The following is a 26,580-nucleotide window of genomic DNA, read 5'->3' as shown; positions in this document are numbered from 1 at the left end:
GAATTGCTGTGAAGCAGTTATGGTAGGAGAACATTAAGAACACAATTACAAAGAAGTGTGTCATACTAATTCCGGCAGCCAAGCCTGCAAATCCAATAAGTTGTCATCAGCACCAACAGGACAAGTAGTGCCTTCAAAGGAAAGTGCAAGAAACCTCACAACAAATAGCAAAAAGGAGTGCCTCACCACACTGTGGATATAGCTGGCACACAGCTGACCTCTGAAAAGGAGCTTCAGTGACTTTCCAAAGAGAGGAAAATACATGGATTTGAAGAAAATTCAAAGGAGCAGTAGACACTCAGGGGTGACAAGCTTGCAGCAGGGGTTGGTAATTTTGGGGAAGGTCAGGACGAGGAGTGAGGAGGGACGGTAGTGCAGCATGCTCTGTATAAACCTCTGTTTGTACCTCTAATGAACCAAGGGGATCCCTGGTATTTTACCCAGGGGCTAGACTGAGCTAGCTTTGTCAGTCTCCATAGTAATTCTGTACTGAACTAAACCTCTAGACTGATGACTTACGTCATCTGTAAGTAAACATGTTGGGTCAAAAGCATAGATGTGCTACTGTTCATGTAAATGACATTTTATCAGTTTGCTAAAGTGCTGACTCTCAGCTTATAAAACGCTTGAATTTACTGTATAATACACTCAACTTTGAGAAACAGCTTGTAAATAAATGTTTCTGATGAAGACTGATAAGTCAGTGAGCCACAAAACCATTTCTGTTTGCCAGTTAAGATTCAGTGGCCTGAAGAAAAAGTAGATAAGGAAAGATATTTGTTCTCTACAAATAGCTTCTTTTTACTTTTGGAAGTTCACACATGTTTGAGATAAACACCAGATAAACAGACATAGTTTCTAATTATTTCTACATAGTGCCCAAGGAAGGGAAACAATGACTTTAAGATTTTATGCTGCCTTTTTAACTGCATCACTTATGTAAGAAAATATTACTGATGTGCAGAAACCAGAGGCTTTTTTTTTAATGCAAGATCTGAGAATTTCAAGAGCCTTGAACATGATGGTTTTTGTTATGTAGTGTCTAGTTTGTTCACAGCTTTATTTTCAGTTGTTCTTATTGCTTAGAAAGAATATTATAAATGAGAAAATAAGTAGTAAATGGAAGTAGGACTCAACAGTGCACACTCAGTGGTACCCAGCCTACAATCAGCGCATTAATTGTGGAGACATCAGGGCTCTCAAGGCCTTGCATGAATCACCAGATAACTGACATGCGTTTCCCTACAGGCATGTTTACCCTGCTGTCACTTCAGCACCAGCAAAGGGCAGACATACCACAAAACCTGTGCCAAATGCATCTAAAATAACCTATGCTGCAGCAGCTGATTAATCAAAGTATCTGTTTTATTTTAAACATAAGATAATATCTCTAAGGATATGTGCTGTCAAGTTTAGGAAGTCTCACTTAAGCTGAGCCTTCTGAAGACGGCTCTGTGGCCTTATGGTTTCATCAAGATCTCTATTAGTTCAGAGAGGGAGATGGGCAGCTCTAGAAAATGATACCCCTCTCTTGGGGTGTGTTGGACAGAGGAAGTGAGGCATTTGTGAAGTCTTATGTGCTCAAACGTCAGATGCCCCAAGTTAGGTAAAAAGAACCTTCCACATTCTGGTTGCTCTCCATTTCTATTTACTTACTATGCACTCACACATCCGTCCAAATAAGGGCTAAATCAGTTTTTCGTATGAGATGAGCTCACCTTTTGGTGTCCTCATTGGAGATCCTAACACAGCTCTGAAAAGAATGAATTCTGATGCAATGTTGAAGATATGCACATCCAAAATAAGAACTGTATCAGGCTCTAAAAAATCAGTGCATGAATTTGGAAGGCAGTCAGCTGGTCATGAAGGGGTATTTATTCACTGTATTAAACTTCTAACTACCATAGAGCTGTGCAAACAGAAACCAGTAAGTGTTTGGGAGGCCTTGCTAAAAGCTGCACAATTGCTTGACAGACAAAAGAAGGTGTGAGCCTTGAACGTGAGAATAAAACAAGTATATTGTGGTTTACCTTAATATCAGAACAGTCACATGGCTGCCTTTCAAGGAATAATACAAGAAATTAATCTTTAAGTATTCATGTGGTAAGATTGAAATCTTTATAAATTGCACAGCAAAGACATTTTGGGATCAAATATCCTTTTAAGTCCAGCAGTATTTTTCAAGACACTCACAAAGTTAATATTTGACATTATGTTTCTAGTGATATTAGTACTATAAGTGGTGTAATTATGTTAACCAATAAAATACAGAACCAACACAAACCTCAACAAGACAACTAATCAAATAATTCTTCCTTTCCAATACCTGCTATTCTTGCTTCTCTTAAGGAAAAAACTTCAAATAAGAGAGGAAAAAGGGTTCTGATATGATGTTACTACTGAAAGATTCTAGACTATTAGAACTGCTTTAAATAGTTGTTATTACAGTGTAATAAGTATTGTGATTGTATTGAAACATGATACTGGTATTAAAAATTGTTATTTCACTCACCTGCTAATAACATCACATGCATTGCATGGGAATAGACTACTATTTAAAAAATATCATGAGCTAGCTTGAGAACTAAAGTTTTCTTTGCATTTCCAATTTTTTTAAAACAACTTTGTAAAAAACTTTCCTTTTGTTCTTCATCAGCATTAACAGTTACATTCCAGTCACTAGACTGATGGGATTACATACTTTCAGTACTTGGAGGTCTCAAATCTGTAACTAGGTATATGTAGTATATACCAAGTTGAAGTATTTGAGTTCTGGTGATAGCTGTAGGCAAATATTTTTAGTTTAGTTATATTTGTTGAAAAACATCCAGAAAGGAGCAAAGCTGTGAACCATATTATTACAAGTTATTGCACAGACTACCTACTTGAAAGATAATAAATATAGATCTGCAGCTGTCACATTCAATCAGTCTATATGCTGATCCTTTCCCTGCAGTCCACATTTTTCATATAATTTTTGAGCTTGGATGACCTAAGAAATAGATCCATGCTGTCCATGTGGTCATTTTCCTCCTTTTGTTTGTCATTGGATATAAGTCCAGGGAAAATTTCTATTGCTATGCCAGCAGTGACCACCAGTTCCCAGTGAGATACATTCTCAATGTCAGCAAAGTGACCACTTGTAATGTTCAAAATGTTCACACAGACATAGAAAAAAAAGCCACTTGGCAATTGCACCAGATCTTTTAAATCTTACTGGAAAGACTGTTATGTATGGACCAGAAAAATTCATTCCTCCCTTTCTCATTCCTCCTTTTCTATTAATTGTAACCTAACATCCCAGCAATGCATATCCTTAGGCAATAGGTTCAGCACCTCTGCACAGCTTCATCCTGAGACTTGCTACAATTCTTCCAAGTCAAAATCCCAAATCAAGGGAATGATGACAGACGTTTAAAATAATATTACTTCTGTACTCTGGACAACACCAGTAGCTGGTGGATGATTTCTGTAGAATCTGGCAGGTATGTGATCCCAGAGGCTCTAGATTCTTGCAAACCTCATGAAGTAAAAGAAAAATTGTTGCTGTTAAAAGAAAGGCTAATATTGTTCTATAAGGTCAACCGTTGCTATTTAGCAGAGAAGACAGGTTTTCTTGTTCCACAGCTTGTGCAACATGTTGGTTTTTTCCTTATAATATTGCTTATTTTACTGAATTTTACATGTATATATTTTACATGGGTTTGATTGGTTTGTTTTACTTTATGTTTGCTTTGTCCGTACACAGATGTCACGTTTCTACCTGAACCAAAAATGAAGCATAGTTATAATGTGAGTGTTGTACATGTGGTATGTTCATGGTGTTTATAAAGGTGTTTCTATAAGAGGAGCCACTCACAATAGAATGTAGTACGTCTATCCTGCTGTAATCATGATCACACTGTGAACTGCGCTAATGCAGGAAAGACAAACCATGCCACAGGAGAATATGGCCCACTAGTTTTCTTAACAGAAGTGATGGCTATTTCTCCACATGAACAGGCCCACAAGCCAGATAAACTGCTTATTTATAAAAAGGGCAAATTATTTTACATACTTATGAATAATGACTTTCCACCTATATAGATATTGTAGTAAAGTTCACTTGGTAGTCACCATGTGCCTATCTTTACTCCTCACTGTACAACCCTTGAGCTGGGCACTGGATTTTTATCTATATTGTATCTTTACTATTTACTTCATCCGGGGTGAACATATTTTACATAGTCCAAGAAAATACTGAACCCACCACCATCAGTAGATTCATCCTGAATTCCTACACCATCATTGTAGTCTACCTTTCAGATTCTGTGTGATAAAGCCATATATGTATTTTAGACTTCTGGATATTTGTCAAAAATTCTTCATACTGGAGTGATTTAATATGGAGTTTTACAAATTACTTTGTGCTGTTGAAAGCCAGATGAGCCATATTCAGATCTGGTGATCCATTGAACTCAAAGAGCAAATGGGAAATAGAGCTTGTCCCTTGCTTCTCTGGCCATGCATGACATTGAAAGGCTGTCATGCATAGAGACTATTTTCCCTTTGGCACAGTGTTTACCCCCTCAGCTCCCTAGTACCAAGAGACACTGTACCCATGCGTGGAGGAACAAAACCATGAGGTCAAAAGTGCCTTAAAAAAAGGCAGGGGGTGAATGTGCAGATCGTTATCTTTAGTAACCATAACAAAGCTCACTACATTTTGTTGCGTATTTTTACGTTAACAATATTGAATGAAAAGGGTATGATGTAAAGGAGCACCTCCCAAATGATCTGCAACAATGGTCACAGTTTATGAACATGGCTAATATGTCTAGAGCGTAATTAATTAGACAAAGGGAAAGAGGTGGACTTCATTTTATGCCCTGTTTGATATCTGCAATGTTTGTATCAGATGCCTATGCTTCCTTTCACAATGCCTGGTCAGAAACAGGCTCTCTCAGAGTATTATTCACACAAATGACTCATAGCATCGTACGGAAAGGAAAGCTAGATGAACTCTGTCATAGAAGTTGCAGTCTCAGTCCTCATGGAAAAGAGCTTCTGCACAGAATGTAGTACTGCCAGACTCTCTCAAAGATTTTACAAAGATTACTATACATTAGACTTTTGTCCTGTTTCTATGTAATCCAAGAAATTGGAATGAGCTGAAACAGATAATTTATATGGAACCACCTATTTTTTTCTGTTTATTTCTATTTCTTTTTTGATGACTAACTATATACAGTAAAATACTATTTTCACAATAGATAGACTCACGCTTCCTTAGTGTTTGTGGACATACTCATATTTCCTTATATTTTAACTAACTGAATGAAATCTTCATCATACTTTTGAGATTATCTCCAAAGGGGCTTAAACTGCTGCTTCCTCAAGCAGCAATTTCCCCAGAACAGCACCTTCTCTGACCGTGTTTCAGACTCCTGGATTTCACTTAGGATTTGAGAAACATTGATTAAAATTGACTGACATAAAAGAGAAACTCCTCTAACACAGATAATACTGCAGCATTCATTAACTTTAAAAGAACCCTTGTGTTCATTGAAACCCTTTCCATCTTCCTGATGCACAGCTAGCGGGTCAGTCAGTATGTAAATGTAGACAGTGCAGCTCTTGGTTCCTTCTGGTTCAGTAACATATTATTGGCTACTGATCAGTAAGTAGCTGTGTGGCCAAGAAATGAGCCAGGTACAAACTGTTCGTTGAAATCATTGCACTGTAACTGGTTTTGAAGGCGCCATTCAAGGAACTAAAGGTCTGAGGAACTGGGATATACAAATGTATCAGCCTTAGGTCAAACACAAAATGCCTTGGGCCAAACACAAGCAGGCACATGAAATTGTAAAAAATGATCAGCATGGTTGCAGATGAGAGTGCATCCAGTTAATTTATCTGAGAAATAAAAAGAAACAAACAGAAGCCTCAAGCAATAAAGGATCTTCCAAACTGAGGCAGATAGATATACAGATAGATAGATAGATAGATAGATAGATAGATAGATAGATAGATAGATAGAACAATTATAAGAGCAATTTGCTGAGATGAAGAAGGAACCAGTCGTTGTAAGAAGTTCTCAAACCAATAAAGGATTGCCACTGTGGATGTAAATCTAATGGGATGTCCCCATAAAGCGCTCACAGGTGTACCAGACACGTATCAAAACCTGTTGAGCCACTCCAGTACAGTCACGTAAAGCTCGTTTACAGTATCTCATCTGTGATTAGATTATGATTTGTCAATGTTTCCATGAATCTTGTTGTCCAGGTAAAAACAGTGAACCAGCAGCAAGGCCTCAGTAAATATTCATAGAGATTATATGGCAGTGTGTGTTGGTCAAAATGAATGCCAGTAACAGAGATTAAGAAAAGGTCTTTAGAAAGTAGTTTGGACTATATTGATCTTTTTTCTTCCAGGGTCTCTAAGGTTTAATTACTTAATATAGTGAGGTAATGCCTGTTATCTTCAAGATTATCTCTACATTCCTAGGTATACTTTTACTACATCAGCGGTACTTTAAAAATTTGGAACATTACTGCAAACTCTTAGAATAATTTGCCACGTAGCTAGCTGGTTTTCTCTAGTAAAGCAGGAGCTAAAAATACCAGGAGTTTTGACTTCTAAACTATGAAAAATCGGACAAGCGGGACAGAAATGATCACCGTCTCACATCCACTGAAAAGTCAGCAATGCGTGTACAAAATCATGTACTTTCTCACTTGTTCCAATGAAAAATACAGGAAAATCTTAGTCATGATGGCCATCTTGATAAAAATGTCAATAAAATCAGTGGAAACATTCCACCTCACTGTGTTTTACACTTAAACCACTATGATAACTTTAAACCCACAAGGTTTTTGAAGGGATTCTGCAGGTACAGAGACTTGAGAACAAGACTTGAATTTAGCAAAGATTTCTGATGTTTTCCATCTTCAGTTTCTAATGCCAGTGAGCGAGTACAATATCTGTGCTTCCTGTACTTTCTTTTCCAGACACAGACTTGTAGTACAATCTTGGCCATTTTGCATATGAATGGCACCTTCCCAAGACCTTTGATGTGTAGCACAAGCAATTCAGCAGGTGACTCATTCATCTTTTATCCCAGCATTGTTTCCCATCCATCATACATGAAACTAGAAGATGGCTTTTTTTCTGAAAGAACAATTGTGTGGATAAAAATTGACCATCAAAGGTAAATTCAGTAAAGGAGAAGATCCAGTAATGCTATGGTGGTCCGATTACAGCTTGGAGGAATTTTCATGGCTAGAAATCTTGCTTTAAATTTTCAGCTAAATAGAGTGCAAGTTATCCTCTGTTCTGCAGTGTTTCTCTATGCTCTGCCTTGCCTATAAATGGAAACCACCTCTCCACACTGGATTCCTAAAACAGCTTGTGAAATCATAGCGCATGAAAAGCCTTGAATGAATGTGAGATAGTGTTATTACTGGAGAGAAATGCAGAGAACAATTAGGTTAGATAGCAGATACTTTTATTTCAATAGTTTTCATTCCCTTTCTGGTTCATTTTAACCCTAGCTGTCCAACTCCACAAATTAACAAGATTAAGGGAAGTGAAAAACTAGCATTTTTTCCTCTCTGTGTCAACAGTACAAGTTATTACCTGGGAAAACTTTTCTGGAGGAAGACAGCACCTTGGTGCTTTGCCTGAAGCTAAATCACTGCAAATACTGGGGTGACCCACTGAAAGCATTTGGTGAAGAATCTGTGTACGTGTGCCCTTACAGTTTTGCATAGTTCTGCTATGTCAGTAAAGCTGCACCTGTAGTTGAAGTTACACTGTCCTTAATGTTGGCCTTGGGCCCCTATCTGCCTTTCATCTCAACCCTGAGGTTTTTTTAGTTGACCCTACACAGCATAGCAGCACCTGGTGGGAAATCTGGTCATCTCTGGGTCCCAGACTGACCCGTTGGCTGCTGACTCTCCAGCCAGTGTCTGTGTGGTTGCAGTCAGCACACGTGCACAACTTAGCACAAAAAGCCGGTGCACAGGATTTGCACAATTTCATGTTCCTGGCTCCTGACCTCTCAGCATACCGTGTCTCACATTCTATATGGAGTGGAGAGATGTCTGGAGGAGAACCAAGTGTCTGCCAAGATGTTCCCCACAGGAATGGATATGAGATGTCAAGGAGAGGCTCCTTTGGCATCTCCTGGCCTTTGGCACAAATCTTTTGTGCTGACTTAAAAAATACATGAATGTGTGTTTCACTGCAGGATAGAGGATAGATACAGAATGCAGAATACAGGATACAGGACCAAATAGAAAGGTGGGAGGGTGGCTGGTAAAAAGCATAACAAACCAGCTGTGAACATCAGTAGAGACAACTTCTAAGTGATCTTCATTCTCTGACAATTGCAAAAAGTCTGGACATTGAAGTCAGATTCTAATGTACTTCCAAAGTGGGACTGAACAGTTCTGGCATGCAGGTTGTTTGGAGTCCTGTGTTCATAAATCAGTGTATGCATCCTTAAAAAACATAGTAAAAAGACCCAACTCTAGAACAGATCAGGTCTTTTCAAACATGTGGCAGAATAAGCAGTATCCTGTTGCCAGTGATGCAAAATGACTGAATGTTGAGCAGCAGCTCCTGGAGTTGATGGATATGTGGCCTGCTGGAAGCCATGTTACCAAGAAAGCTGCAGAGGTACACGAAAAATTTTAAACCATAAACAAAACTGATGAAGGTAGGGCAAAGACTCCTTAGGAATGTATAGGATTAGAAAGAAGACAACAAACAGTTTCTTTCATGATCTCCCTCTTTTTTTCCCCCCCTAAAAAAAAGTAAGGGAGCCGTCGGGGACACTTACAGACCTTGCCTATCTTTTCCAGTATTCCTTGCTTTTAACTCCTGGCCTCTCTGAATTCCTGTTGTTCTAGACTCAAACCAGGCTTGCCTTGTTACCTTATGCCCTGCATTTCAAAGAGCCAGTCTACTCATAATCTGCTCATGTAATTCCTAATCCAAAATTACAAGTGATATTCCTAAGAGAATTCACCAGTACATGTATGCCAGTAGCATCATCATTCCAAGAGCACAATAAGGCCAGAGCAGCCCAGCAGATAATTTCTCATTCCTTTGGCAGAAATATGCAGATTCAAACTGCATGCCTCAGAAACTTCTCAGGAATTTCCCTCTATCTAAAATTTCATAGCAGAGGAAATATCACAGCCAAAATGATATATAGAAGGAAGTAAAAGCTTAAAGGACATTTTGATGGCTGATGTCCTCATCAAGATTAACCATCTGTATTTAGCCAGTGTAACTGCTGCAAATAAGTTTTGTGCTTTATCAGCGTGACCGCAAAGGTTAATTAACCTTCTTTCTGGATTTGATACCTTTCCAAGAACATGTAGAAAATGATTTGTAGGGGCTAGCCAGTTTGCTACAGATAAAGCTACTATGCATTTATAAAAAGACAAATGAATCAGAGCACAGTGAACCTATCAGAAATCTGTCTAGAAAACAGGGAATAGGTTCCACTTGCATAAAATTTCCTCATGTCAGAGACTATATGCTTAAAGTCAGGCTTGGCATCACTATTTCATGACAAGCCTCAGAGTCCTCTGGTGCCTGTCTTAAAACCAACATAGCTAATGTTGAAAGATCACACAATAATCCCAACTTTCCATTCAATGCAGTGATAGCAGGATCAAGCTCTAAAGTCAGTTTGGAGCTGTCAATAAAATAAACTGTGCTGTGTAGGCAGAAGACCTCATGGAAATGTTGGAGCAGATGTTTGCTTGCTGCTACTGCTGCATAAGGGAGATGGTATAAATTCCAAAAGTCAGTGTTCCCTACTGTATTTTATTTCCTGAATACATTTACCTTGCCTCTTGAATGTATATCCCATTAAAGGCACAAATCTGAAATACTGCTTTCCTAGAGGAAACTCACTGGAAAGTCATAAATCAAGAAAACATAAAAAACCCAGCCTAGACAAAGCCTATGTCTTTAAAGATGTCGTATAATGAGGAACAGAGCAAAGGATACAGAAAAGAATGGGATGCAGGCTTCTCTGTGTACATCAGCGTTGCTGAATCACACCCGTATCACACCAATTCCAATCCAAATCTTCTCTTTGTATACAAAGAAATGTCAAATCACCCTCTGAATCTTTGGCTAAATAAGTTATTCTCTTTCATTTATTTTAATTAACTAGTTCATAGTCCTTACTCCTTTTGAGTAAGAGACACTTAAGAAAAAAGAAGTCATATGCTAAAATACATGCATTTTATAGGAAAAAAAGAAACATTGAGCAGAGTAGATAAGTCAGAGACCATTGTGAAAAAACATTAAGCTATCTGGATTTATATTCACTTATGTATGTGCACAAGTGCATTTATGCACAAATTTGGTTTTCTCTTCATACAAACAGCGATTTTGCACAAGGAACTGTCTCAATCTCTTACTATACAGAAAAACTGTGAACATGATGTTTTAGTACAAGAAGGGATTATGTACATTTATAATGTTAGAAGATACTCAAAATCAGTCTAAATTGTCACTTCCCTTCAGTAATTTTTGTCCAGAGAGGAGCAGCAAGACAAGACATTTGTGATTTCATGTGCAGTGAGAAAACACCTACATGAGGTAAACCAATCTTTTTTCTTTATGGACAATGACTGAAAATCAGGCATTTTGCTGGGTGTCTTCACATGAATGGCATTGAGAGTACTTGAGAGCACTTGGGGATTTTTTTGGGGTGGTTTTCTGATGTTTGTTTGTTTGTTTCTGTCTTAACCTACACCACAGCCATGAGTGTTTATTTCTGACTTTTGACTCTGAATAGTTTTAGTCTGTTTTGTTCATGGACCTGTCAGCGCAAAGGCCAAATGAAACTAAAAGCCTCCACTTCCAAAGTGACTGAGACTCAGATCTGATTTATTTTATGACTTGAGCTCTTCCTTGTCTTGCTGCAGCCAGCAGCTGGAGAGTTAGGTCTCTGATGAGACACTGCAGGAAAACATTCAGAGTTTTATACAGATCCTGTCTCACTTATCCTCTGGTTTCCATGGAAATCCATATGATCCCCATAGCTACCAAGTCTAGTTCTCTTCAGTGTGTAGGATAGGCCTGCAGGTTAACCCATACAAGCTCTATCCATTCAATTGTATGCATGTTAGGGAGATTGAAACAAATCAATTTAAACAAGGGTCAATACAAATATTAAATTAAAGCATTTGTACTTTTTGGATGATATGTTCAAAGACGATGTCCACATACTTTGTGGCTCTAAGCTGGTATTTTACCTTGCTGAAGCATTTTTTATTATTATAATTAATGTAAACATTACAATGCAATGATAATTAATGCAAGTTAGAAACACTTTGAGTAGCTCTAACATATTAATTTTTTGTTATGTTTTATGTTACAGGGAAATATATAAAATATAAGAACTATATTTAATACTAAGAGTGAGATATATGTATGTTTGTATGCCTGCATTTCTGGGCATTTAAATGAATTGAAACTATAATAATATAACACATAAACTGAAAACTGAGGAAAAGAATACTTTTTGCCCTTTTACCACATCAAAGGACTCATTTTAAGTCTACCTCGATGTTGGATATCAGGTTTTAGTTTTTCTGTTGGAGTCTCAGCAGCAAAACTTGTCAGCTGTGTTGCTTATAAATTTTCATGGTTCAGGTGTTGACAAAAGACAGATTGCTGAAGAGGGACTCTGTCCATTTCTCAAGCAAAACTGAAGGTTGAATATACAAGTCTGAAACCATAATACTCTGCATGGACAGCTGTGTTAGTGATTTGATTTTATGGCAAGCAAACAGTGCTTACTTTAAGGGGATTTATTAAGATTTATTTAACACAGCCTACCTTCTGCTTCCCTGGAAGTGTCAATATTGCTAAAGCCTAATATTGTATAGACTTTATTACTCTCTTAACTAGCACTTGTGTGATCTTTGGTATTCCCATAACCTGATAAGGCACCATTGAGACACGTAACTGGCTGTAAATGTTTTATCTTTTTTCTCTTGTGATCTTGCTATGTTTGAGATAGATTCTGAAACTTTTTTATTGGTTTCATATAAATTTGCTATTTGCTGTAATAAAAATATCTGTATTTTTATGTCAGAAACTCAAGGAAAACCTTCTTGACCAGTTACCATGTTTGTGAGAGCCCCAATGGGAACATACAGGCATTTGGTAATTTCCTAAATGTGCTATTTTTCGTACATGATCAAGGTCATAATATTTTTTCGCCAGATCTTTAAAATCAATTTATTACTTAGATTTTGTTTGTCCCATTTTCCCCCAGTGCAAAGTGTGCACACACACACACACACACACACACACACACACACAGAGTGGCCTTACACCTCAGGCAAACTACACTGCTCTTCAGCCAAATCAACATCCCCTCCATATCTTTGAATTAAATCTGCAAATTACAATATCATCCTGAAATTTAACCTTTTCAGATTTTGTTCAATTCTATGCACTCCCTAACATCTGTAGGACTCGAACTTTTAACCCATTCATTTCAACTCATTCATTAACCCATTCACACATTTATTTCACCCATTCTTTCAGCCCATTCACAACCCATTCACTTCACATAGTCCTAGGGTAACAGCTGTTACAGTAAATCTTAGGGTACCTTTTGTTTTGTACTGTTACCTTCTATGAACTTCAATAGAAAAAGATAAAGAGAGATACTTGGAGTACAGTTTTCAGCTGTTCTGTAATCAGGGTTTTGCAGTTTTACCTTCCCTGCCTTTGTGGACTTGCTAGTTCTCCTCCATAGTGGTGCTGTGACAGCTCCAGCACAAACTGAGACTGATTTGAAGTAAGAGGCACCTTAGCCTTTAGGTTAATGGTTTTATACAAATATTTGGGGAAATAATTTGAAATTAAATGGGCATTATTATCATGAGGAATGAGCATCTCAGTTCTCCTTAGCTAGCTCATCTGTCCCTGTTAAGCCATTGATGTAATTGGCTTCCAAAGTTTGAAATTGCTTCCATGACAACTCTTATTTGGCTGTAAACTGAACTGTTTTGAATCTGAGGAAGAGAACCTGTAAACATAAAACCAATGACTCCTGGCTATTCCAGTGGTGTAACATTTTTGTCAGGAGCCTGTTTCTATCAGATTTTTAAGCATCCTAACAAAATAAAAATATGATTTATGGTGCTTTATCCTGAGGCCTGTCACATAAGTAACCACCGTGAAGCAAACAAAATGTTGTGCATTTCAACTGCTTAGACTTTGGGGAAGTGTTCCCTCAGGGAAAATTCAGGATCCTCAAGCTACAATAGATCACGTTTCCTTCACTCTTGTTTTTCTGGAACACGTGTCTGATGAATTTTGATATAACAGTTGACCATTGTCCCTGCTCTTACTCAGCTCTAATCAGTCTGGATCTGCTTCATCCAGTCAGTCAAAGCAGACTGTTTAGCACAGACTTGAGCAAATTTGTCTTGCATAGGTGGCAGTGTCTCAACAAGGGAAATCTTCTTGTCTGAGTACAGCTATGCAAACATACAACCATTGTTCTGTGGAAATATTGTCTGGCTATTCCCTTTTATTTATCTATGACTTAATGTCACCCCAGAGTAAAGTGATTTATATTTACCAATTTGCATTTAATCTTGCATAACAATTTGGGGAATGTACCAAACTATACAACCATTTCCTTAAGTTCTTCTTAATCAGGATATTTTTAATTTAAGAAACAAAGTCAAGGAAAAAGTGCTCCTCTGAAACACCAACTGAAAAATATCAACAAAATCCTAACATGTAAAGATGGTGGGTTCTAATATCTTTTAGAAGTCCAACAATTTAGTAGTCCTCTATACTATTATTTCCCAAAGTTGACAGGAAAATTTGATCCATAAAGGATGGTTTAATTTTCCTGGATCTCATAATACTTAAAGGCTTTGTGAAAGGGAAACAGGTAGAGGATATTAAAAAAAAAAAAAAAAGTAGGATAAAAAAAAGTAGGATAAAAATTCAGTAGCTGAATTTAGTGGGTACATCGTACTTTAAAATAGGATTAGCCTTCATTAAGGGACACTTCATAGAGTAACATGAAATACAGTATGAAGATACTTGATGTCCTGGCAACACCAAGAAAGTAACTTAAGAAGTATAAGCTCAAGTATAAGGTGATGGATGGGATGGAGAGAGAGTTGGGAAGGAAATTGCCAATTCAAAGTTCTTCATGGGATACAAGGAGGCTGGATGAACTGATGATAACCCCTGACATTTTACAAAAATAAAGATTCTTTATAATTCATTTTAATCATGCTAGAGGAAGTTCCTATGTGTTTACAAGCACTTCCATTGTTCCCCAGTTATGGGTATTAAGTGCAGACATGGAGGAATTTGGCCTTTATCATACTGAGTAATGTGTGGCTCTCTGTTGCTGAGTTATTCTTGCAGTTCTGCTGAAGAAGGTCCTTTGATTTCCTACAGGCCTTGAACAGGGCATCCCTCCTGGCACCCTGCATCACCTGTAACTGCATTATTATTCTGGAATCAGCTGATACACAAAATTACCAGAGGCAGTGAAGATGACAGATGTGATCCTAATCCAGCTCTAGTCAGTGATAATCTTCCCCTTGATTTCTCTGCCCTTGAGATCTATGGCTTTGTATCGAATGGACTGTTTCACTAGGGATGCTGAAAACCATCCCCAGATACTGAAATATGGTCCCTCCTGGAAGCTCAAGTTTGCTGGTTCAAGCCATCTTCCATGAAACCCCACTCATCACAAGAGCACACATGACAAGGGTGATGCTAGGACCAGCCAGCTTTGTAGGGCTAAGAGTTGGAACCAATCACTGCCTTCAGAAATCAAAGTAATATTTAACTTGACATTTGATGGTAGCACAACTGAACTCTGCTTCCTCAAGCTTATGGAAAGTTTTCTTGATCATGAAGTTACTACCAGTTTTATGCTGCTGTTCCAATCATCCCTGAGAATCTGTAATCTTCAAGCAAACCAGTCACAGGGTTTATCGTGTATGGTAGAATGAAATTGCATGTTAGACTGTGAGTTTTGTGGACAAGAGGGTTTACAAAGCATTCAGATCCTCCCAGGAGCACACTGAAGGACTTGCAAAGTATCTGGACAATAAATTGCAGGACAAAGACTGGTAAAATCTGGGGCATATTCCTGATGGGATCTCTCTCCATATCAGACCATCAACAGATATTTGATGGGTTGCAGGCAGGAAGGCAGGGAAACACGTTGTACTCAAAGCCTGGAGCCCTGATAAGTATATTTAAATGAGTATTCACAGTAAATTTAGTTTTAATGGATATCAAGCGATTACCTGCCAATAAAATATAAGGGCCCTAAATACATTAGTTTGATATGTTTACCTAAGTGAAATATTTAATTCAGGACCCGAGTCAGTGAAGAATGATGCAAGCAGATTTGTGTCTCTAATTGGTTGAACTGACATGGTGGGCAGCTAAGGACCTTAACTCACTAATGCTTTTCAACTGATGGATTTAGATAGTATAAACCCTAAGCGACATTTGTGGCATTCAGGGTGTGACCTCGTCTATACAGACTAAAATTTAAAGAGGATCCTAGGAACCAAAATCTAATTTGATGACCCCCTGCCTCTCCATCAAACATTATAGTGCTACAACAGGCAAACCTGTGCCCCAACTTTTCCTCTTAGGGACCTACCTCATGTAAAAATAGGAGCAAATGGAGCAAGAATTTACCCGTGAATGTGCATCTGGCTCCACAGAATTTGTGATCAATGTTGATATTATGTCAACCTATGATTACACAAGGTAGGCTAAGCAGCAGGTTGTATTTTCTCAATAAATGAAGTGTTTCTATGGAACTGAACTGCCAAGTGTCTTCATGAAGAATGCAAGCACTTAGGAATAATCTTAGATACATTTGGGAAGAAGCAGTCATCCAGGAAAACACAAAGCAGGGTGCGGGAGAGAAAAGAGACTGAGAATGAGATCTACTGATCCACAAGTACATGAAGTCATTGTCATGTAGTGTTTCCTACTAGGAAACCTGCGTAACACTTTTACTGGCGATATTTCTTCTGTGTGGATTCATCTCTTCTAGAGGTTGTGTGCTCCTCACAGACAGTTCTTCATAGCAGCTAACATTGTACTGACCAAATGGATAACTTTGTCAGAAGAAGGATTTAAGAGGATAATACAGCAAATAACCACTTTTATTGATTCACTGTTAAGACTGCTTTTTCTATGTAAGTCTAGGTGCTTTGGTTACCCTTTCTAACACCCACCCCCTTCAGCTTTGGTCAGACACAGCCTACTGTCCTCCAGAGTTTGCAGAGCAGGAAGATTCAGGCTTACACGTATCTATCCATTCAACACACTTCTCTCTTCTCATTGCTACAGCTCCAGTATCAGGTGTTAAACACTACACCTCCAATCAGAAGTGTTAAGTCATTCCTGGATGGTATGGAGGAATACTAAGTAACCTGGAAAGTTTCAGTTTACTTGGAATTGTCTGAAGTAAATTGCTAAGAATTTTTTTCTAAAGGTGTGACCAGGTTCTACCAATCCCAACTGCCTATAGCAGGAAAGGTTTTGACTTTCTTTTCTGTGTACGAACCATTAATCCAGAAAACAATGCCTCCATTCTTAACATCTCTCCCTCCTCTCAAGTTGCCTGTTGCCATTTACTCTTCATTAACTCTTCCAGCTCTACAAATGCTGTAATCCTGGGGCTATAACATTTCTGCTGCGAGCATGGGCTGTGAGCCCATGTGCTGTTCCTGCAATTGCATCACAAGCACATGATATAGGAAAGAATGACTAGAGGAATGAAGATAAGCAGTGGGAGAGGCGATTCAAAAGGAGTTTGGGTTCTGCAATGCAAAGCCACATCCTCCTATTTTCTCTTTTAGACAAGTTGTGAAATAGGGAAATGTCCCATATGGAATGCAGAATTTGAACACCTTTAAGTTTGGTAAGGCTTGGTTCTGGCATCTGCCTTGAAACACACCTAAAGTCCTGGTTTGCTTGAGAGAACAGGCTCTGGCCTTAGGCATAAGGAACAGATTTTGTGCACATAGAGCCTCTGTTTATCTAGTAACTGCAGGTGGTATGCAGTGAAAGCTATTCTAATTATTCTTCCTCTGAACTTCATGAGTTTTAAATCTTGTCCTTTACTTTCCTAGAGATAAATCCCAGATAATATGAAAAAAAATATATCTAGCTCATTCTAGCATCATTCATCTTTTTGCAAAGAGGGAAGTGATCAAAATAAAACCAGGAATAGCCACTAGAGGACTGTAATCTGGGAGAGGTGGGGGAGGGATGTGCCTTACATCACGTAAGGGTAACAACCATGCACACAGTTAGGAGGGGCATTGAACCCTGACGAGCCTTTCACTTACAGTGTAGTTCTGAACATCCTTGCATGACTTTTATTTTACCAAAGATGAGCAGGTCCCAGCCAGGGCAGGGTCTTAATTCAAGAAGCAAATTTTGGCATCTGTTTCAATTTAGGCCTAAATTCCACTAACATCATGTAAAGTCTCATTCAACAGAGAACTACAAAAGTGATGCTTTAAGATTTTTGTTTTCTCCATTTGTATTCTAGTGACTCTGCTGGTTTTGCTCTGTTTTTCCTTTAAAAGAAATGTTACAGAAAATGGCAGCTCTGGCTATCAGCTGTGCTGATGCTGTTCTTGGCAATGAATGCAGGGAGACTGGAAAATTATTTTGTTGATGGAATTTCCTCAATACCTTTGGGATTAGACACAATGGACTGAACGTGACTGTGACGTAAAAAATTCATTGGGATATTTGTTTAAGACCAACCCTCCATGACTCGAACAAACCTCAATCAATAGGGGATGGGCTAGAAGCTCAGTAATTACGTTTTTAAAGGAAAATGTTGGGGTTTTTTTCCGAAATTTACTTGGTTGTATGATCTATAAAGGCACCACATTGACAAAGGGGTTTTTTAATTATTAGGTCAGACATGGGCCATCAAATAGCTCTGATACGGTAACAGTAAAAATGTAATCAACTTCCTGGTACTCTGTGTTTTGAAATCATAGAACTGTGTGCTGTGATCCTTTAAGAAATGGAAAAATTACTCTGCAAATGCAACATGAGGGTTTTTGTTCGGATTTAAATCTCTCTCTACCTCCTTCTCTTACCTCCTGCTGCTTCCACTAAGTAAGAAAGGAGGGGCAGCTACAAGTTTCATTTGAAAAGAGTCCAGCATAAAGAACTATCAGTCAGCAACTGGTCTAAGATCAGACTAAACAATTACTAAAATGTAATGATAACCAATTTTCACTTACTTTCCTTTTCCTGAATGAAAATGGCTAGAGTTTGGAGCACTAGATTTTTCCAAAAACAGAACAAAAATCTCCCGATATGTGTGAGAGGTCTTATAATACTGAATGTCTGAAGAGAGCAAGAACAAATAAATTCTGTCCATTCAGAAGACTCAATCAAGATCAAATAAAATTAAGTTGGATGGCAGTGGGTCAATGATTAAAGATCAGCTGCAGTAAAGATCCTGTACTTGCTGCAGTGAAGAGGCACAGCCTTTAGTTCCCCAGGAAGCTGGACTTTGATGACACCCCAGAAGGATTGGCCAGACCAGTCCAGGTCACACAAGGCCCATGGCATCCCACCACACATGAGCCCTCTCAAACTGGAGTACCATGTCCCTGCCCCTCTGTTCTTCCTACTCTGGCCTCCTCACATTGCCTGATCCACATCTCTCTAAGGAAGAAGACACCTGTTTAGACAGGAGAAATTCCTTAAGTTTCCCAGTAGCCACAAGTCCCACAAGATGTGAGTCAGCGTACAGCCAGCAGGTCCATGCCTTAACTTAGTTCCACAGCAATTTCTATCTGCTGGCACCTGGGCTGGGGGGCTTCTAAAGTACCAAATATAAAAAGAGGTGGGAGATTAGTCTCCATGCATGTTGTCAAGCTGATAGCCAGATGTAATTTGGTGAGGGATAAAGATGGCCTACAGGACTCTCAGAAGGTCAGCACTCCTGGTAGTGCTTCTATTGCTTATGCCTGGAGCTGCCAGAAATTAATCAATGGCCTGGAAGAAGGTTCTCAGAAAATATTCAACAGTTTGCAGCTGCCACTTCCTCCCTTCCTTTCCTCTCCATTAAACACTCCAGCCTCATGCAAACAAGGCAGCCGAGATGCAGGAATTATTCTCAGAGTCCTCCCAACTGGTCAGGGAAAGGAGATCAGGCTTTTGAAAACTCATTCAGGGTGCACTCTCCTCCTCTTCTTCCCACCATGTAGATTTTTGTGCTATTTAAAGAGGAAATGTGTTGACAAGTCTTAGCAAAACCTGACTGGGATAGCTGTAAATCCAGAGCACCCATTGGGCTGGAGATCATGGAGAGCAGATGGTGATGCCGGGGGTGGTGATGAGAGAGCAGTGGTGGAGCTCTTTCACTCCTTCTGGGAGAGAGGATGTGCCAAGATCATGTAATTTAGGGACAAAGGATAAAGCTAGCAATAATATCTCCATCTACCTGGGAATTTTAGAGGTAAATGGCCTCAGTGTAGGGCCCAAATACATCAGGCTGGGCACCACCTAATTCTTTGACAGGTACACTCATTGCAAACACTGGACTGCCTTTTTTTTTCCCTACTTGCAGCAGGTTAAAAAATTAACCACATGCAGTAGAATGGAAAAAATGCCAATACTTGCTTTAAAAGGCTGTAGGTAATGGAATAAAGGGGGTTTCCCCTTGGCACACATGTGTTAGGAGCATTATGTAACCTTGTTTTGTAAGAAGCACATTGAGCTTCTGGCACTGAAAAAGACCCACATATGTTGACTGCAAAAATGGGAGAGTCAGGAATGTATTATACAGGAATGAGTCTTGCCAAAGAAAGTGAAGTACAAACATCCCACATTTCCCAAATTATCTTTCTTTCCTGCTTAATGCACTGTAATTGAAATTCAGTTGGACTTTGACATTGTGGACTGGATTCAATCCCATTTATATTGTGCATAGATAGGAACAGATGATAAAATGATATTGTTTGAACAAATTGCTCACTTCCTTTGCAATAATTCTTACAATTGTTAATATATTAATAATTATAATAATATGTTGCATTTATAATAAAGCCTTTCTTCATCAAGAATCCTAATGCTCTTATGAAATAAAAGGATTGTACTGTGTATACACTATCTTAACTGAAAATATATCCGACATCACAGTTCTGCCTGTAAATCATGCTTTAAAACATAAGGACATTAACTTCCCTACCAATCTTTTGCATTTCAGTGCCTTTTTATTGTTAAATATGGCTCTGGATTTTTCCAGCAAAATGAATATGTGAGAAGTCTGCAGCATTAGGCAGCTTTCCTAGGGGAACTCTACATTTATTTTCACTGCTGCAGGCAGTCTTGTTAATTTTGATTTCCTTTGATTTTCAAGATAACAAGTAAAAAAACAGTGGTGAAAAAGAGAGTCCTTACTGAACAAAATTAGTATTTCAGTGGTTCTGTTTAGCTATTACTGTTGACAATCTGGGTGTGCAAAAGATATGAAGAAAAGCCTCATTGCCCAGTCTTGAGTGAAGCAGGAAGGTGCATGCTGATTTTTGTCAAAAAACTTATGTGAGGTCAACCCTGAGAAAAACACTCTTAAAAGCTGACACTGCTGCCAAATATTATTAGACTATATATCCTGGAAACTTAGACCAGATATCTCAATTTAAAAAAAACTATTCCTACATCTTCATGTAGATGAACTAATAAACATCCTTTTAATTCTTGATTCAATAAACTAGACACCCTTGTAAGGCTCATCTCAATACAAACTTCATATGACTTCCCTCTGCTGAAGTATCAAACACAGGTGCTTTGGAGGAATTTGTTGGACACTGGACAGTGAAATGCTTTCCACCATGTATGGCCTAAAGTCATGGTAAATAGAATGTGTCCCTTCACTGCCTCCATTTTTCTGAGCGACGGGAATAAGAACACACAATCAATACAACCCTGAGAATGCTGAGGAATTATCAATATTTTTATCTCTTAGGATCTTTGAAGTGATGATGATGACGATGATGATGATGATGATGATGACGATCATTATTATTATTATTATTATTATCATTATTATCATTATTATTATTATTTCATTTAGCCAATGTAGATAGTAGAAGTAGTCAATATTGGCAATGCTCACAGGCACAGTGTCAAGATTTAATTGATTTCTATTCTTGGTGTAAATTTTTTTTCCGATCTAAGAATTAATTTGCTAGTTGTACCTACTGGCCCCTTTAATCACATGTAAAAGACAGAAAATGGGAAAAAGAGGAAGAATGTCAACCACCCATGCTGAAAAAAATGTCAGGGAAGAAGTCAAACTACATTTCTAAAAAAACCCCAAAGTCTGGAAACTGTTTTTCCAGTAAAAATAAAACAAACAAAACCAACCCCAAACCTCATGTTGGCCAAGAATGGAAAATGACCATTCCTTAGGTAAATGTTTGAATAGTTAAAAGAATGAGGGAAAGATGGTGACAGCTAAAATGTTTTGTGCATGTGTGATATAACAAGCTTTCTTTACAAGACAGGTGTAATAACAGTGCAAGCTGTAAGAATGCCCTGCCCTGTGAGTCAACAGGCTGACAACACGGCATTTATTTGCAGTTTAGAACAAGAAGCAGCAAATGGTTTGGCTACAAGAGATGGAACTACAGGGCTAGCATGGGGAAGCATACTGGAAGTATGCATGCTGGAATAGATCCAGGATGCCAGGATGTTAGCACTTCCAGCACTATGAAAAATACCATAAATACTATATTGGCCACAAATGAGGCAGAATTTTAAATGTTGTCCGAGACAGCAAATTACTCACAGGCCTATGGAGACCTAACAGCAGCAAACATAGTTTCAACCATTATCAGCTCTTGTGGGTTATCAAAAAGGATGTGGGTTTGTGATTGATGTTGTGTAGGGCCAATAGCACAGCCCTAGTCTTCCAACCCTTCCTGCCTCTTTTGAACATCTCATTCCAGAATTACACCCTGTCTGACCCAGTACTTTGCAGATGAAGGCAAATAGGAAAACAAAGCTTTCTGAAGCTGTAAAGAGTGTCTTATTCAGAAGTGGTTTTGTATACAGACCTCTCACTTCCCAGATAAGAATAATATCCTAGGAAGCCAGTCAATGAGAAGCAGCAGTTTAAATTAATACACACACCCTTTATCCAAATTCACTTTCATAAGGAGATAAGCTTTCTGTAAGTTCACTAATCAACCAGTATAAATGGAGACAGCAGAATGGGAGGTGTGGTTTCACAACCTAATTTTCCAGAATTTAAATTTAAGTCAAAAGTAAAAACAAGAGAATTGCTCCCATGCTAATTTATATCAGAAACATTTCTTTTTTAACAGGCCAATATTTGCTCACTAGCTCAGTCAAAAAAATAAACTAAGAACCAAGGCATAAAATAGTTGAAAAACTATCATATACTTAACCACTCAGGGCATTTGATATGTTCAGAGCTAAACCCTTCAGCGACTGTTGTAACTCTTGCCTCTGCAGAAACTCACCTTTGATGACTCATCAAAAGAAACTAAATTCTTCTGAAAAACCACGGAATCTTTATTAACATGAGGAGGAAAAAACATGAGTGCAGCTGGTTTTAGCCTATTTCCTTAGAAAGTGTGCGGTACAGGAGCATTTCTGTTTTGTGAACCTGAGTTACAATTTAAGAAGGAGGAGATGGGTCCATTGTCTTTGCAACTAAGTTGTTTCTTTAATTCTGGGTCATTTTTGCAGGAAAACAGTGCTTGTCTAGTAGAGCTGGGTTTGTCTCATTACTGCTTTGTTATCGTCTCCAGTGAACACACTGAAAGCCTTTGGCATCCCTACCTTTTTTGCAGTGCTGGCCCCTGTGATCTCCCACTTCCAAGCAATAGGCTGCAGGACTTCTCCAGACCCCTTGTAGATCATCTGCTGCTCCCCAGCTCCTGTCACTTACACTGACACTGCAAATTTACCAAACCCACACATTTGTTCATCTTTGTTGTGAAACTCAATGGTGTGTGATGAAAAAGACTCAGGGCTAGATATGTACAGAAAGAATGAAGATTCTAGTCCTTTAAAGCTGTTCAAAAGCTCTTGCTCAGTCACAGAACATGTAACTTTTTTCCAGCAGTGTTTTGTCCTGCTTTCAGAAATGCAGGGACTTTGAATTGTAGCTGCTTCCTTGTAATTAACTAGGTACAAAAGCTGAACCCACGGAAATTGTACAGTAAACACTACTGCTTACTGGCATATGGGAAAGAACAATGAGGACTCAGACTCCCATGCTACAACCTAAGAGCAGCACAATATGCTGTATTTCGTGGTGATTGCATTGTACTGGCATGTGATTTAGGGAGAAATAGTTGCTTTTGCCAACACAGAAACAAATTTTCTTCTGCCATTATGTTAGGGCCCCTTTTCACCTCTCCTGTGCAGAGTGTTTGCTGAAGTCTGTCTGGCCAGTTAAGCAGGAGGTTGGCTGTGCTGCAGCAGACTTGTGGAAAGCAATTAAATGATTTATTACTTCTATTGAAAATGGGTTTTGGAAAGTAAACATTGTTCAGTGCAATATCACCACTAGTGACACACAGCAGTTTGCTTCTCTAATGTTTTCCTTCAGGAGCTCACGAAACATGGCAGAATACCACTGGACCAACACTTGGTCCCAGAGGGTATGTAATCCTGAGAAGAAAATGTGACTGAGCTAGGGTAGAGGAGGTGCAGTCAACTTCTCTGCAGTCTGAACACCAAGGAGAGTCTGAATTTGTGACAGTGAATTTCAAACGTGATTCGTGAAACAGAGACAGTCTTACAAGCCTCTACAAATCCCTGCCAGACATAGCAAAAAAAAAAGCCAGGTTACTTGATTTAACTTCAGGCTTTGAGATTGCCACATTCATGGTGAAGAAAGAGTCACAGATTTGATAAGGGGATATTAGGTAACATTACTGTAATTACAACAGAGATTATAAAGCTAGTGCTAAAAACCCAGTGTGGGAGCTGAGTAAGGAACACTGGTTCAGGACATAAACTATGTTAAGTGCTCAGTCTGGCAAAAGTCCTGGACATGCCTCTGCAGTCATGATTTATGTCAAATCATGTACTGAAAGCAAGAGGACTAAGTTTAATTTGGCTCTCTGGACATAAATACACCAACGGTCAGGAACATGTTGTTCAAACAGCAAATATGGACTTCAGTGTGCACTGAAAGTATCAAGGTGGCCTCTTGACTCATGCCACTAAACCTCATGCATCTGGTCTATGCATGAAATTTAGTATGATTCTCCAAATGGAAGACAGTTCTGAGATCACCAGATTCCCTTCCGGTATATAGAAAGAATCCCTCATAAATTAATGATCTCCACCTTAAACCAAATAGATTTTTTGCCTTTGCCATTTCCTAAGAAAAATTGTTATACAGCCTTACACATTTATGGCTTAAAAATATGTCTTATTTCAGATTAAGGAATACAAAGCAAATATCTCTGTAAAACCTGTTGATTGTTCCACCCTTCTTGTATTGACTTTCTGGATACAGATGATATGTGCATAAAAATATGCAAATGGACTCTTTACCTTTCTTCTGAGAAAACTGTCAGCATCAGATCTTTTTGGTTCTCTACAAACATACAGGCACATAACAGAAGAACTATGGCTGTAAGTAGAATTAGGAGCACTGTAATACAAAACACATGAAATAACAGGATTTATATACAATCAAACGGATGTTGTACTTACAAATCTAAAGCTTTACTACAAACAAAAGAGTAACTCCCTCTTCCACCATTTCTTTTTTGTCTCACTAGAGTTCTACTGACTTCAGTGAATTTTGTTCTGTCTTATATTGGCCTAAGTAAAAGCAGTAACATTGGCAACAACAATGTGTTGTTTCAAATAGACTTAAGGGGTAACACAATCAGCAGTGTTTGATGAGTGATACCTTCTCACTATATGTATATGTTATGCTAAAACTGATGTAAAGTTATTATGCTCAATAACTGATGATGTAAATGTATTGACAATATCACAGCAATGTGAGGACAACAGACTGGTGCAAGCAGAAAGGGGGAAATGGTTATCAAAATATATTCAAGAAATCATAAATTCTATCAACAGAAATAAAAGTTGATTTAAGAATAGTAAGTATACCCATAATGATTATAAACCAAATTCTCATAAATCTAAATATCCTGATATTTAATTAAATGGAAGACCATCATGTTATCTTCAGAGCTGGCTTAAAAATATTTTTTTCCTATGTTTCCCTTAAATCCAAAAATAATTTCCAGTAAATCAAGAAAATGTTAACCTAGGATTAAAATAGGGTCAAATTGTGGTGCTTTTGTTCTTAAAATGTAATCTTTGTGGATGCAGTTTAGTCTAAAACTCCATCAAAATATGAGAAAGCATTTCAGTGCTTTTAGGTATAACACACACTTTTAATTTGTTCTGTTAATAGCTTCATTGTTTTAATTCTGATCTTTAGATATTGTAAAGGAAAGATTAAGACCTACCAGAGTGAATGAACTGGCACTTTATAAAGTTTCATTTCTGGAATACCTACTATACTCCTGGTATTCTTCAAAAGCCAGAGTCCAAAAATATTTTGAATTTAGCAGCATAGCAATCTAAATTAAAGAGTTTTTAAAAAAACACTTTATGATTTTTTTCACCTTGCCAATTTGTCATATTTAAAAATACTGCAAAAATTTCAGACCAAGGTTATTTTTTCACACAGTATTGTAAATTTATGCTCAAAGAAAACCAGGATTTATGTAAAAAGTGCTCAGTGTTTGTAGTGAGCCCTGTAGCAACAACATCACTGAAGGGGAAAGACAGACTTGTAAAAGCATTTATTTTCTAGTGATGCAATTATGCCTAAACATTTTTTCACACCCCAGGTTACTCAAAGTGCTGTCTCACCTGACTTTGAACACTGCCAGTGATGGGGCATCCACAACTTCCTCCCGTAACTTGTTTCTGTGTCTCATCACCGCTATTAAAAAAAAAAAAAAATTAAAAATCTCTTTATCTACAATTTAAACCTAATTTCTTTCAATTTAAAACTGTTGTCCCTTGTCATGTCTCTACAGTCCCTGGTAAAAAGTCTTTCTATATACCTTTTTTATCAGCCTCCTTTATATATTGAAATGTTGCTGTGAGGTGTCCCTGGAGTCTTCTCCAGACTGAACAAACTCACCTGTCAACCTCCAGCCCTCTGGAACTAACAGGTCTGTGTCTTTCTTGTGCTGGGGATTCCAGAGCAGGATGCAGCACTCCAGGTGGGCTCTCTCCAGAGTGGATGGAGTGGTGGGGAGAATCACCTCCCTCAGCCTGCTGGTCACATCTCTTTTGATGCAGCCCAGGATGCAGTTAGTTGTCTGGGCTGCAAGGGCACATTGCCAGCTCATTTCCAAGTTTACATCCCCCAGTATCCTCCAGTCCTTCTCTGCAAGGATAACTCACCATTAATTAACCACAAAGATTGCAGAGATACTAGGAATTGCCCAGTTCTTTTTGCAGCCTGAAGAGAAT

General features: G+C 38.3%; 1 protein-coding gene across 1 annotated transcript in view; it reads right to left on the bottom strand.

Moving 5' to 3' along the window:
* Positions 1-26,036, bottom strand: part of LOC116997702 (mucin-5AC-like) — a 112,002-nt gene extending 85,966 nt beyond the window's left edge. The window contains 2 exon segments of the mRNA XM_033062780.1: positions 24,622-24,721; positions 25,969-26,036. Coding sequence (XP_032918671.1) covers positions 24,622-24,721; positions 25,969-26,036 — 168 coding nt within the window.
* Between the last annotated feature and the right edge of the window lie 544 nt (positions 26,037-26,580).

The sequence above is a fragment of the Catharus ustulatus genome, chromosome 6 (genome assembly GCF_009819885.2).
Source record: "Catharus ustulatus isolate bCatUst1 chromosome 6, bCatUst1.pri.v2, whole genome shotgun sequence".
Classification (NCBI taxonomy): Eukaryota; Metazoa; Chordata; class Aves; order Passeriformes; family Turdidae; genus Catharus; species Catharus ustulatus.
Note: the sequence above shows the minus strand (reverse complement) of the source record. Positions and strands in the feature narration are given on the sequence as shown.